The sequence below is a fragment of the Indicator indicator genome, chromosome 28 (genome assembly GCF_027791375.1).
Source record: "Indicator indicator isolate 239-I01 chromosome 28, UM_Iind_1.1, whole genome shotgun sequence".
Taxonomy (NCBI): Eukaryota; Metazoa; Chordata; class Aves; order Piciformes; family Indicatoridae; genus Indicator; species Indicator indicator.
This window is the reverse complement of record NC_072037.1, coordinates 2,551,703-2,565,198: the sequence shown is the minus strand read 5'-3', so window position 1 is coordinate 2,565,198 and position 13,496 is coordinate 2,551,703. Positions and strand designations below refer to the sequence as shown.

Below are 13,496 nucleotides of genomic sequence, written 5' to 3'. Positions count from 1 at the left end.
GAATCGCTCACCTCCAGCCCTGCTCCTACAAACCACCACACACCCAGGTCCCAGCACCCGTGGGGGCTCTTGTGCCTTCGGGACAGGTTGGCAGGACAGGATGAGCCATCAGCCCAGTGGCTCTGATGGTTATCTCTCCCCTGGCATTTTTTGGAGCTCCATCTTTCTCATCTGGAGGTGAGACACTGCAGTCGCTGGGACAAACTTCCCTGAGCCACCAGGCAGGGAAGAGGCTCCCGCAAGAAGCACAAATCCCTGGAAACACCCAGAGCTCTGGCAGCCCATCGCCACCTGCCATGGCTCTCTGGCTGCCCTCAAGCCCTGCAGCTCCACCAGTGCTCCTCATGTGCTAATTCAAGCAAACAGCTCTGGTTTGTCATGAGCTCCCCATTTCCCTGCAGCAGCTGCTGTGAACCCTGAGAGCAGCCGCGGAGCTCAGGGCAGCAGGCAGCGGGCAGCACGGAGCCCACAAGCAGCTTGGCCATGGCGGCGGCTGCAGCCCTCCTGCCGGGCTGACACCGCCCTCTCCCGCACCGAGCAGGGCGAGCAGGGACGGACCCCCACATCCTGGGATTCCTGCCAGCAGGAAGAGAACACCCAACCGCCCCAGCGCTTCCTCCAGCCTGGCTCTTTCCCGCTTGGACCTTTCTACATCGTGGGAGCAAGGGACAATGGGGATCACCCTACCAGTGTCTGCCCACCCCAGAGGTCCCCCAGCTGGGTTGGAGATGTTGCTTTGATTCAGCGCTGGCTAGAAATCAGCTTTTGAGCTTCAGCTGTAGATTGTGGATGCCTCCTCTGAAAGCCATGAGCCACTTCTCACCCCCTGTGCAAGCGTCTCAGTGTACAAACAGCGTTCTTTACCTCGACCGGAAGCTCACATGGTCTTTAAAAAGATCTTTATTTACATTTACAGTTCTTTACATTTGGTGGTTTAAAAGCCAGGACCACCAAAACAAACAAAAACCAAAAACCCACTCCCCAGAAGCTATGGTAAACATTTAAAACTGCTCATTTCCATATTAAAACCTGGTATTAAATTGCACAAAAGTCTCAGATTGTACAGAGCCATCACAGATATTGTTGTAGAAAACTCCCGAATCTGTAAAGAGAACCACAGGAACAAAGAATTGCAGCCACTGGCATCAGTGCAAGGAAGGGCACAAGTTCTGAGGGCTTCACCCCACCAGCCTCTCCTGAGGAGGAGAGATGGGACACTCCTGTTGCAGATAGCTGGAAATGGTTTAAAATGCAGAGAATTAAGCCCAAATGGACCCCAGAAGACTTTTTATCTCCTCTCCTTGTGCTGGCTCAACAGGAAAACTTCCTAGCAGAAAATATTTACTTGTACCAAACCACTGAAAGTTAAGGGGAAAGAAAAAAAAAAACTAATCACAACCAACAAAAAAAGGAAGAAGTTTCATGTCCCTCATCTCCTCTTTCCCCATCTCCTGCAGGCAGAGGGACAGCAGGTGCCAAAGTGGACTTTGGTAGGACACAAGCATGGAAAAAAAGCCAAAACCATGGAGATGGCCCATGCGGAGAGTGGGACAAAAGCAAAGCATTGGAGGGTGGAAAGGAAGCAGCAAGAGGGGAAAAATAAATTAAAAAAAGACAAATGATAATTTTGGTATTTTCCCCTGAATGCCAAGTTTGGAAACCATCAGCAAACAAACTTCACTTGCACCCCACTGCTTCCCTTCCCCACAACACCAAAGCAGTTTTTACTGCTGACAAATCTGAGCCAGGAGGTTGAATGAATTCCTGAGCAATGAAGTTTCTTGCCCACAGCTGGGGGGCAGAAAATGACCTTTTTTATCTCGTCATTCCAGAGTTCAGGGAGACAGGGATGACCCAGGGCCTACAGGAGCTTCCCAGGACTTACAGAGGTGGAAGCTGGAGAGGCTGCAGAGCAGCAAGGCCAAAGACAGCAGCATTGGCCACTCACCCTCCCTGGAGGGGACCACACTCACACCCAGACACTGGGTTTGCTCCACCAAGCTCATCTGAAGGAGCCAAACACCCCAAGGACCTTGCTGCTGCAGTGTGCTGGGGCCATGGCCATGGGTGGGTTTAAGAAGAGCTGGACTACCTCCTCCATCCTGAAGTGCTGGTCCTTGAAACAGACAAAGCTCTTTGTGTCAGGCTTTGGGTTGCTGCTGCAGCACTGGGGGCCAGGCCTGGCTGGGCAGGACGTTGGAAACCACAGAGCTTTGCTGGTTATTTCTGCCCATGGGCACAACAGGGGGCTGCTCAGAGACAAGCTGAGGGAGATACCCTCCTGCTGCCTGGCCAGAGCCACCTCCAGCATCTGAGAGGCCTCTCCCTGCAGGAGCTGTGCCTGCCCAAGCTCTAGCACACAACAGAACAAGGACCACCACAAGGTCTAGCTCCAGCTCCTTCCTGCTCCCTCCACAGCAGCCAGTGGAGATGGACACTCCTCACCAGTGAGGAGCTTGCCCCTTGCTTTGCCAAGCAGACACTGTGTACAGTAAGAGTTGAAGGACCAGTCTGTAGCAAATATGCAGGCATGAAGCCTTCAAGGTCAGGTTGGACAGGGACTCTGTGCCACCTGATCTGTTTGAAAGATGTCCAGCTCACTGCAGGGGGGTTGGACTAGATGACTTTGAAAGGTGCTTTCCAAATCAAAGCATTCCATGGTTTGGGAGAGCAAGCTCAGGTGCACAGAAGCACTGCAGAGGCACAGGGGCTATGTGAGACACAGTTGGCTTCTCCTTTCCACAGTCCCCACCAGGAATGGTGCATTCCCAACTGCAAAGGGTAAATGAGGAGGACAGACACTGGCTGGGGGTCTAGAAGAGCATCCCAGTGGCTCTGGCCACAGTAACCAAGCAGCATTCCAGTTTTCCAGCCAAGCAACATGGCCTGGACACATCACCAGCAGCTTAGCTTCAGGAATGGAGAACAAGAAACCAGCAACTTGGTCCTGGCCCAGGCTGCCTCTCCCAGACCCTGGCTGGGTCAGGAGCCTGTAGTACAACTTGGCAAATCCAGAAGCAATGGCAGCTCACAGGAATTTTTGCAGAGGTGTGGAAGGGATTTGGGCTGAGGTCTGAAAGGAGCTGACAGCATGGAAGGCCACAGGGGTCACAGGCTGAGCCAGACAAACTGTGTTCAACTGACTGGGAGGAAGAGCAGCAGGAAGGGACACTGTGACAGCCACACCCCTGCCTCTGACCCCTGCATATCAAGAGTGTTTTTCACAGCAGGCACCAACCACCAGCCAAAGGAGAGAGCCTTCATGAAAGCTGGGCAGAAGCCTACGTTGAGCAGAGAGTGAAGAAGAATCCTCATGTCCAAGACAGATGACACCACAGGCTGCTTGCCAGAACAACCTTTAGGCAACACCTACATGCTTCAGCCATGGCATCACCAAACTCTGGGGGTGGGGAGGAGCCACCTTCCATTTTTGATGAGTTTATTCCAAACAGCTCTTTAGGAGAGGGCCTGGGCTGCAGGTCTTCAGCCCTTCCCTCTCCATTCTATGGAAGGGAGAGTCCACTCTCCCCTCCCTCCCCACCAACCCACCTCTCCGGACAGCACTGCCCAAGACCCATAGGACATGGGGCTGAGAAACAGCAGAGCTGAGTCCACTTGGTGCCAAACTCCCTCCAGCCATCTGGAAATACTGGGGGCAGAGTGGCTGGAAAGCTGCCTGGTGGAAAAGGACCTGGGGACAATGGTCAACAGCCAGCTGAAGATGAGCCAGTGTGTGCTCAGGGGGCCAACAGCCATGGTGTGGCCAGCAGGAGTAGGGGAGTGATGGTGCCCCTCTGCTCAGCACTGGTGAGGACACATCTCAAATACTGGGTTCAGGTTTGGGCCCCTCACTTTGAGAAGGACATTGAGGTGCTGGAGCAGGTCCAGAAAGGGAAAAAGCTGGGGAAGGGTCTAGAGAACAGGGCTGGGGAGGAGCAGCTGAGGGAACTGGGGGTTGTTCAGCCTGGAGACAAGGAGGCTGAGACCTTCTGGGGAGACCTTCTGGCTCTCTACAGCTCCCTGAAAGGAGGCTGGTGCCAGGTGGGGGTTGATCTTCTCTTTGAAGTAACAAGGACAGGATGAGAGGAAATGGCTTTAAGCTGCAACCTGTGGAGGTTTTGGTTGGACATGAGGAACAATTCCTTCCCTGAAAAGGCTGCCCAGGGCAGTGGAGGAGTCCCCATCCCTGGAGGGATTGAAAAGCCATGGAGAGATGTGGTGCAAAGTGCAGCCCTGGCTTTGGCATGAACAGGCAGATGGATGAGCATCAGCGAGGGATGAAGCAGCACAGAGTTTCTCTTAGAATAATTTATTAAATACAGCATTAAAATTTGTATTTCTGAATTCAGTCATTAAAAACAAACCTTCATCTCTTATATATATATATATATATATATATATATTTATATATATTTATATCTAGTCAGGGTCAATGACAATCATTCTCTCACCATTGGTGCATGTTGTGCCAGCACTGCTCCGAACACCTTCTCTAGGTTACCCTTAAAGCGCTTCAAACACTTAAAAAAGAAGAGATAAAACAAAATAAAAAGCGTTTGCAGAGGAGGAGTGCAAAGCAGGGCCTGGCCCCAGCTGCCTGCCAGCAGGGGTGCAGAGGCTGTAATGCTCCTAACAGGTTCCTCAGGTATTGCCCACCCAGCATGAGGCAGTCTCAGGGGTCTGCAGTGCACAGTTTGAGCCGGGGCAGGACGCCTGTGGCTCGGATCTGTCTGGTTTGTGGTTTCCTCAGCTTTTGGGCAGTCAATACTCAAAAAGATCAACACGAGGGAGGGTTCAAGAAACCAAAGAGCAAAAGAAAACAAAAAAAAAAAACCACATTGGTTTGCATCCACCAGCTTCTTCCCCCCACCTGCCAGCTCCAGCACAGGCTGCAGCTGAGCAGTAGCACTTTGTGTCCCCTCTTGCTCCTTTCCGTGGCCCCAGAGGTGGCTCAGGGGACAGGCAGTGAACCAGCACCGGCCCGCAGGGAGCACGGTCCCCAGGCCACGTGCCCTCGTGCTCTGCCCTGGCAGCCTGGCCCACTCCTGCCAGATGCCAGGCTGAGCCTGGAGGTAGGGACACCCCCAGGGAAGGGCTTCCACCCACAGGGCCCTTGGGCAGACTCAGAGGTAGCATTGGACAGATTTTGTAACTTGATTGTCGTGTAAATCTGGCCTGCCAAAGACAGCAGCAGCAGGGATGGAGAGGGCAGCCTGCAGGGGTGGCAGATGGGGCACAGGGAGCTGGTGCCCAGCTTGCAGGCTCAGTGCTGCTCATCCTGGGTGCTGTGGTCTGGCAGGAAGCGGGGTCCCCATGGGGTTTGTGAAAAGCTGCCTTTGGTAACAAAGGCTAGGAGCTGGCTGGTGGGCACCCCATGGTACCAGCAGGCTCTCTCTCCACAGCTCACCAGGGCTTCTAGGGTGATGAGCAACACCCTGGCAAGCTCCCTGCTGCCAGAGCCTGCTCTCCTCTCAGTTTATGCAGAGAGAGGACCAAGGGCTGCTGGGCAGTCACCCCAGGGCACAGTGACAGCCAGGGCTTGTGCTTTTGGCTTTGGAAGAGTCCCTGACCTTCTGAACCTGCTCACTCCAAGAAACCTCCTGCTTCACCTACCCTTAGGACCTATGAGGACGAGAAGAAAGGCCGTCAAAAACCATTTCTGGAGAGCACATGGCCCCTAAAGAGAGAAGGGAGAAAGTCCACAGAGCCCAGCCCTCACCTAGAGTGGAGACATGCCCAGCCAGGAGCGTTTCAAATAAGGCATCACAGGTGCTTGGGTAGGAAAGCAGTTAGTGTTGGCTACAGTACTTTAAACACAGGCTGCTGCAGAGGGCACCCCGGGGGCAGAACCAGCTCTCCAGCACTGGGTGAGGCAGCAGGAGACCCCTCCTACACGTGCACACACAGGCTGCTCTGGCTGCTCCTCTGTTTGTTTGGGTTTTCTTTTCCCCTCCTCCCTAGAAAGAGACTTCAAAAGCCCATCCTGGGCTGTGCCACTGACCCCACGGAGCAGCCAGGGAGATAAGAAGCCACCTTGTGCTGTAGCAGCCTTTGCAGCAGGCAGATGAACCATGGTGCCCGGGGTGGGCAGTGCCAGCGGGGCTCGAAGCTGGGAAGGGCTAATTGCCATTGCTGATGCTGGAGTTGGCACTGCTGCAGCTCTGCTCGTAGGAGGGAGGTGCCTCTGTGAGGGAAAGAAAGAGTAAGAGCAGTTATGAAAGGTGTTTGGGAGAGGCCCTTCAGCCCAGCTGATGTACCTGGGTGCAGAGTAAAGCTACCATGCACATGTGTCATGCACCTAGAGAAGGTCACACATCCAGGTGGGTTGGGAATGACTCCAGAGATGGAGACTCCACCACCTCTCTGGGCAGCCTGCTCCAGTGCAACATCACCCTTAAATTAAAGAAGTACCTCCTCTTGTTTGGATGGAGCTTCCCATGTTCCAGTTTGTGCCCACTACCCCTTGTCCTGTCACTGGGCACCACTGAAAAAAGGCTGGCCCCATCCCCCTGAGACAGGTCCCTCCAAAGCCCTGCCCCTCTGTGATGCTGTCCTCAGGCCCTCTGTCCCTAGGGCCCTACAAAAGCCCTGCTGTGTGCACACACAGTTTGAACCAGCCTCTCTCACCCTGCCCTGACACCTCCAGGGGTTAAAATCAGCACTCAGAGCTCTCTTTAGTTTCTCCCCTTCTTTCACAAGCATCCTCAGGTACTCCAACAACTCCAGATCTCCATGTGCCTCAAGCCAGGGCTGAAGGGACAAAGAGGGTGTCTCCTCCCTTCAGTGCTAAGAGACACTGCTGCAGCAATCCAGCTGCTGGGACAAGCACTGCTGCAGCAATCCAGCTGCTGGGACAAGCACTGCTGCAGCAATCCAGCTGCTGGGACAAGCACTGCTGCAGCAATCCAGCTGCTGGGACAAGCACTGCTGCACCAGTCCAGCTGCTGGGACAAGCACTGCTGCACCAGTCCAGCTGCTGGGACAAGCACTGCTACACCAGTCCAGCTGCTGGGACAAGCACTGCTGCAGCAATCCAGCTGCTGGGACAAGCACTGCTGCACCAGTCCAGCTGCTGGGACAAGCACTGCTGCACCAATCCAGCTGCTGGGACAAGCACTGCTGCAGCAATCCAGCTGCTGGGACAAGCACTGCTGCACCAGTCCAGCTGCTGGGACAAGCACTGCTGCACCAGTCCAGCTGCTGGGACAAGCACTGCTGCACCAATCCAGCATGCTAGGATTTCCCCAAGCTCTTCCACCCTGGAGTCTCTCAGTTCCCACCCCCATAGCCTGTGCTTTCAGACCAGCTGCAGGCCCACTCCAAGTCAAACAGAAGATTTTGGTTACATCATTTTCCTGGCTCTGCTCCCACCAGCCTCATCACAAGCCAAGAAACTTTTTCTAGCAGTGGGAGGCTGTGAGCTCATTTAGGAAGAGGGAGATCCTCTCAGGACCAGCCCAGGCATGGCTGCAGACATGGGAGCAGACAGCTGGCTTCTGCAGCTCTAAGAGAGGACTTCTCTTAAACTAAAGCAGGAAGAGAGGTCTCATGGTCTCATAGATTCAGAGAAGCACAGAATGGTTTGGGTTGGAAGGGACCTTAAAGATCATCTAGTTCCAACCTCCTGCCATGGGCAGAGACATCTTCCACTAGACCAGGCTGCTCATGGCCTTTTCCAGCCTGGCCTTCAACATCTCCAGGGAGGGGACATCCACAACCTCCCTGGGCAACCTGTTCCAGTGTCTCATCACCCTCACTGTCAAGAACTTCTCAACCTCCAGTCCAAATCTCCCTTCTTCCAGCTTCAATCCATTCCCCCTTGTCCTATCATTACAAGCCCTTGCAAAAAGTCCCTCCCCGGTTTTCTTGTGATCTCCTCTGACATCAGCCCCCAGCAGGCTGACCTCTCTATGCCCACCCTGCTCACAGTCAGCAGAGACTCTGGTGGTAGGAGATGTTTCCAGCCACCCCCCAGCCCGGTCAGCCCTGGGCCATGGGCTGCTCACCGTAGGGGTAGCCCCAGGTGCTGTACTCCGGAGGCAGGATGAGGGAGCTGGCGGTGGGGACGGGCACCACGTTCCCCTCTGCGTAGTAAGGGACAGTGGCTCCTGTGGACAGGCAGAGCGTGGGGTGGCTTGGGGAGCCTGTCTGCTCCGAGTCCCCCCTCAGCTCCTGGAAGCTCAGTCCTGGGGCGTAGCTGAATGGCTGCTGCTGGGAGTGGCTTTTGGTGGGGATCGAGACATTGTCCATTGGGTGATAGCCACTTGCAGCCTCCTCTTCCTCCGGGGGGGCACTGGGGACCACTGCAGAGGGGATGTGCTGGATAGAGCAGGATGGGCTCAGGGGGACCCTGTTCACAGCAATGTTACCAATGTAAATGGGCAGAGTGACAGAAACCTCTGGTGACTTGAGGGAAACCTGGAAGAGAAGAAAACACAGTGGCATCCTCTTCATCAGACACTGCCCTGGGAAGGTTCACCTGACCCAGGGGCCACACAGCTGTGGAGCTCAGCAATTCAGCTCAGCACAGAAGCTGCAGCCTGGCCCACTGCAGCTCCCCAGGAGCACTGAGGTACTCACCTGGATGTAGTAGTCAATATGGATGAGGCTACAGCCCTGCAGAATGGACTGGGGCAGTGCTGGAACGAGGATCTGCTCCTTCCACTCTGCGTGCTTCCAGGCTTTCACTCCTGAGCCTTCCACCTCAGCAATGGTCCTCAGGTCGTAAATCCAGCGCTTGGATTTGTAAGCCACTTTCTGTCCAGACAGGAGAAAGCAGCAGCTAGCAGCCAGGCTGCAGAGGGGCTTCTGTCCCCCCCAAACATAAGCCAGGACACAAAACCACCCAACTGCTTTGTCACATGCAGAATCACAGAATGATAGGGGCTGGAAGGGATCTCTGTTGATCATCCAGTCCAACCCCTCTGCTCAGGAAAGGTCACCTAGAGAAGGTCACACAGGAATACGTCTAGGAGGGTTTGGAATGTTTCCAGAGATGGAGACTCCACCACCTCTCTGGGCAGCCTGTTCCAGGGCTCCACCACCCTTCAATTAAAGAAGTTCCTCCTCATGTTTAGATGGAACTTCTTATGTTCAAGTTTGTGTTTGCTGCCTCTTGTCCTGACACTGGACACCGCTTTAAAAAGACTGGTCCCATCCTCCTGGCACCCACCCTTGAAGGATTTATAAGCATTGATGATCCTTTTCCAGACTAAAAAGCCCAAAGTCTCTCAGTCTTTCCTCATAAGAGAGATGTTTCAGTCCCCTGTCTTCATAGCCTTTTCCTGCACCATCTCCAGCAAGTCCCTGTCCTTGAACTGGGGAGCCCAGGACTGGACACTGCTCCAGATGTAGCCTCACCAGGGCAGAGTGCAGGGGGAAGACAACCTCCCTTGGCCTGCTGGCCACACTCTTCTTGATACACCCCAGGATCCCACTGGCCTTTTGACCACAAGGGCACATTGCTGGCTCATGGTCATCCTGTTGTCCACCAGGACTCCCAGTTCCTTTTTCCCAGAGCTGCTCTCCAACAGATCAGCCCAAGCCTAACGTGCACATTACAGAGCAAAACTCCCCTCGTTGTGTGACAGACTGAGCTGGTTCAAGCAACAAAATTCCACCACATCTTTCCACAGCAAGGCAGAGCTGGGCAAGGGAGCAGCAGAGCTGGGCAAGGGAGCAGCAGAGCTGGGCAAGAGAGCAGCAGAGCTGGGCAAGGGAGCAGCAGAGCTGGGCAAGGGAGCAGCAGAGCTGGGCAAGGGAGCAGCAGAGCTGGGCAAGGGAACAGCAGAGCTGGGCAAGGGAACAGCAGAGCTGGGCAAGGGAACAGCAGAGCTGGGCAGAGGTCTGGCCTCCTCCCTGCAGCAGAGATGCAGACTGGTGAGAGCTGTCCCAGTTTCACAGAGGCCTCAGCTGGGTGAGGGTCCAGCAGAAGGTGAAGAATGAGCCTTGTGGATGCCTACCTGGAGCAGGCTGGCCACCACGGCCCCGGTGTCCCGGCCTGACTTGTTCTCTATGTCGGTGCGCAGCTGGATCGCTTGCCCCACGATGTAGCCCTTCAGATCCGAGGTGGCTGTCAGGATAATGTTGCCACTTTTCACCAGCTTGTAGTTGAACTTCTTGGTGATTGACATAGTGTTGGGCTGCTGCAGGACAGCAGAGAGACACAGGTGTTGGCTCAGGAGACACCAAGAATCTCCAGGAAAACACTCAGAGATCCAAAACAAGCTAACGTCAGCAAGGTCTCACTTCTCCATCCCACCCCCAGTGTTTGTTATCCCATGAGTGACTCTTCCCTTCACAGCCAATTCCCCAATCCCAGGTCTCTACAAGCACCTGGTGCTACTGGCCAACACCTCTCCACATGCTGAAAATTCACCTGAATCTTGCAAGGAGACAGAAATCACCTGGAGCAGGGACTGACGGCCAGGCAGGACAGACCGAGTCCTTGTCCTGCTCTTGCACATTCAGGGCATGCAGCAGAGGGTTGTCCAAGCACACAGTTATTCCCCAGGCAAGCAGCAGGACAAGGACAAGAGCTGAAGCCTTGGCAATTCCCAGCCATGCTGCTCCTTGTGCTTACCTCGATGTCAGGGATGTCATTCAGGTTGAGAGGGCAGAGAACATAGAAGATCTTGTTGCACTTGTAGTCCTTGGAGAAGCGAGGTGTGTCTATCACAGCTTTCACCTGGTGGAGGACCTTGCCAAATGGGCCTTCAAATGATGTAGGAGCAGAGGCTGGAGTCAAGAAAGAAAGGGAAGGATCATAAGGCTGAGTCAGGCCAAGTGTTTCTGAACTAGAAGTGCAGTCCCTTTAAGCAGCTTTCCTCATCACCTGAGGAGTTCTGCAAGTGCCTGAGAGACAGAGCACATGGAGATTCCCTCAGAAACATCTGGGGGTGGACATATTGGTCACTTGGAGACCTTGCTGCAACCTCCTTACAGGAGGCATCCTCCACAACCAGATGTGCAAGAGCAGAGATCCTCTCTCTGGCCAGCCACAGGCCAGGACCCCTGCACAACCCAGAGAGCTTGCAGGGTCATGCTTGGAGAGGCATCAGTGACAGATCAGACCTGGCTCTGCATCAGTGCTGAAGGTACCCACTGCTTGTCTAAGCTCTTCTGCTATCTGTGCTTGACCTTATGCTCCCTGTAGCACCTCCAGCCAAGATGCCAGCCTGCCTCTGCCACCCAGCCCAAGTCCTGTGCAGCACAGCTTGAGGGTCTGTAAGAGCCAAGGCTTCCATGGAAGTGCCTTCAACCATTTATCTGCATCATACCTGGCAGCAGGAACTGGAAGGGAAAGTTGTGCTCTCCAGCTGTCAGGACCCCTGCAGGAAAGAAGAGTAGAAGGTAAGTGGGAGAGGCCACTGCCTTGGAATTGTGTGATGATCTGGAGAAGGTGATGTGGAGAGAGAGGCCACCAACCACACACAACTTCTTCAGCTGCCTACAGCCCACTGGACAACTCCAGATCCAAAGAGCAGTGCTTTACTCAACAGGAGCATCTGCTGCCACCTGCCTCTCCTTGGGACAGAGATGACTCTGTGCTCGGTGACTGCTTCTAGCTAAGATACCCTGGAAGTAAGGGAGTTTGGGGCAGGGTTTAAGGGACCCCAGTGCCACAGCAAGTGGTTAGCCCCAGATTACTGACACAGGGCATGGGGAAGGGATGCTGTGTGTTTGTCTCCTTTGAAGCAGGCCACAGCCAGTCAGGGAAAGGTGAGAAAGCACAGGCACTGTTAAGAGTGGTAAAGAGGTCTGGTGGGCATCAAGGTGCCATAGCCTTAGCCACATGCTAAGCTCCACACAGCCTGGGGAGTGTTCTGGAGCTGGAACCAGAGGTCCACCTCTCGGCCCTAAATCCCCACTCTGGTCCCAAGAAGGGACCTCAGCTCAGCTGCTTATAGCTGAGGAAAAGATCTCCATAATGTTAAAACCTCCACACTGGTTTTCTTCAAGCACATCCCACTCTGCAGTGGTGGCCTTGAGGGCTCAGCCTAGAGCCAAGCCTCAGCACATGGCTAAAACTGCTACAGACTCCAACCCGTCAGCCCCATCCACCCTCTGGCACTCCCACACAGATTCCAGATCCCCTCCCAAGGCAGCATGAGGGCTGAACTGGACCCAGAGTGGGATCCCAAAGTTGCTCTCAACAAGAAAACTCCTGATGTTTATCCACATCTGTTAAACATGTGTAAGGAGGAGAGGTTTCCTGGGAGGCCTGGGTACCTCTGGAATGATGCTGTGTTTATTCTGCAGGGTAGGGTTGTTGATGGAGATACAAAGACTCCAAATTTGGCTCTTTTGTTGATGTAAGACAGAGGAGACAGCTTGCCCCTTGGCAATGCTGGCTCTGCAGAGCTGGCAGGAATGCAAAAGTGGATTACACCACGAGGGAAGGTGGGAAAAGAGAAGGGTAAATTCCACCCCACCCCCCCACTCCCCCCACCCCCACACACACCCCTGCCATCCAGGCAGAATAGGCTGGGCTTGGTGTTGCCTTCAGGTTAGGAGAAGCTGCCCCCCTGCTTGCTCAGCCACCTCCCAGTTTGCTGAAGCCCCCCCAGCTCCTGTGCATCCTGCCTGCAGCACAAAGGCAGACCAAACAATGCAGCCGGCAGCACAGGCAGGCAGGAGGAAGGCAGGAGATGTCTGTTTGCAGCCTTTGTCAGGGCTTGCTGCTTCCCAGCGCCCCACCCAGGACGTCTCCCTGGTGACTGCCCTCCGGGGCCCCCCAACCAGCCCGGCTTATGTAGGCTAAAATGCAACCCCCGCTCCTGTCACCAGGTGGAGGCCCACAGCCAGGCACGGCCCTGCCTGCCAGCCTGGGGAACTGAGGAGCTGGGACAGGCACGGAGCTGTGCAGCAGCTTCACCTTTCCTGGGGTAAAGGCTGCCTGAAGGCAAAGCCTTGAGATGCAGCAGTGCCTCTGCCTCTTGGTTATGGGGCAGACACTGCCTAATAGCAATGATCTGACTAACCCAGGGCCTGTTCCTGGGCACCATCCAACGCCCATCTTGGACCCTTTATCCTTACTTGGGGAATGGGAATCAATCAACTGGAGTATATCAGCTCTCCAGTGCTGCTTCTGCATTGCACTAAGAGGACCTCTCCCCCTCTGCTCTGCTCTGCTGAGACCCCACCTGCAGCACTGCATCCAGTTCTGGTGCCCCCAGCACAAGAAGGACCTGGAGCTGCTGGAGAGGGTCCAGAGGAGGCCACAGAGATGATCAGAGGGCTGCAGAACCTCCTCTGTGGGAACAGGCTGGGAGAGTTGGGGCTGTTCAGCCTGCAGAAGAGAAGGCTCCAAGGAGAACTTAGAGCAGCCTTCCAGGACCTGAAGGAGCTCCAGGAGAGCTGGGGAGGGACTTTTGACAAGGGCTGGGAGTGCCAGGATGAGAGGGAATGGATTGAAGGGGAGATTGAGAGTGGAGATGATGAAGAAATTCTTGAGAGTGAGGGTGGGGAGACACTGAAACAGGTTACCCAGGGTG

The 13,496-nt window shown here is 54.6% G+C and overlaps 1 protein-coding gene across 1 annotated transcript in view; it reads right to left on the bottom strand.

The window, feature by feature from the left end:
* Window positions 1-6,119: 6,119 nt before the first annotated feature.
* The window catches only part of ARRDC1 (arrestin domain containing 1), a 46,210-nt gene continuing 38,833 nt past the window's right edge, over window positions 6,120-13,496 (bottom strand). The window contains exons 3-8 of the mRNA XM_054393555.1: window positions 11,280-11,330; window positions 10,583-10,737; window positions 9,963-10,145; window positions 8,581-8,757; window positions 8,007-8,418; window positions 6,120-6,184 (exon numbers count right to left, since the gene is read on the bottom strand). Coding sequence (XP_054249530.1) covers window positions 6,120-6,184; window positions 8,007-8,418; window positions 8,581-8,757; window positions 9,963-10,145; window positions 10,583-10,737; window positions 11,280-11,330 — 1,043 coding nt within the window. The remainder of the gene's footprint in view (window positions 6,185-8,006; window positions 8,419-8,580; window positions 8,758-9,962; window positions 10,146-10,582; window positions 10,738-11,279; window positions 11,331-13,496) is intronic.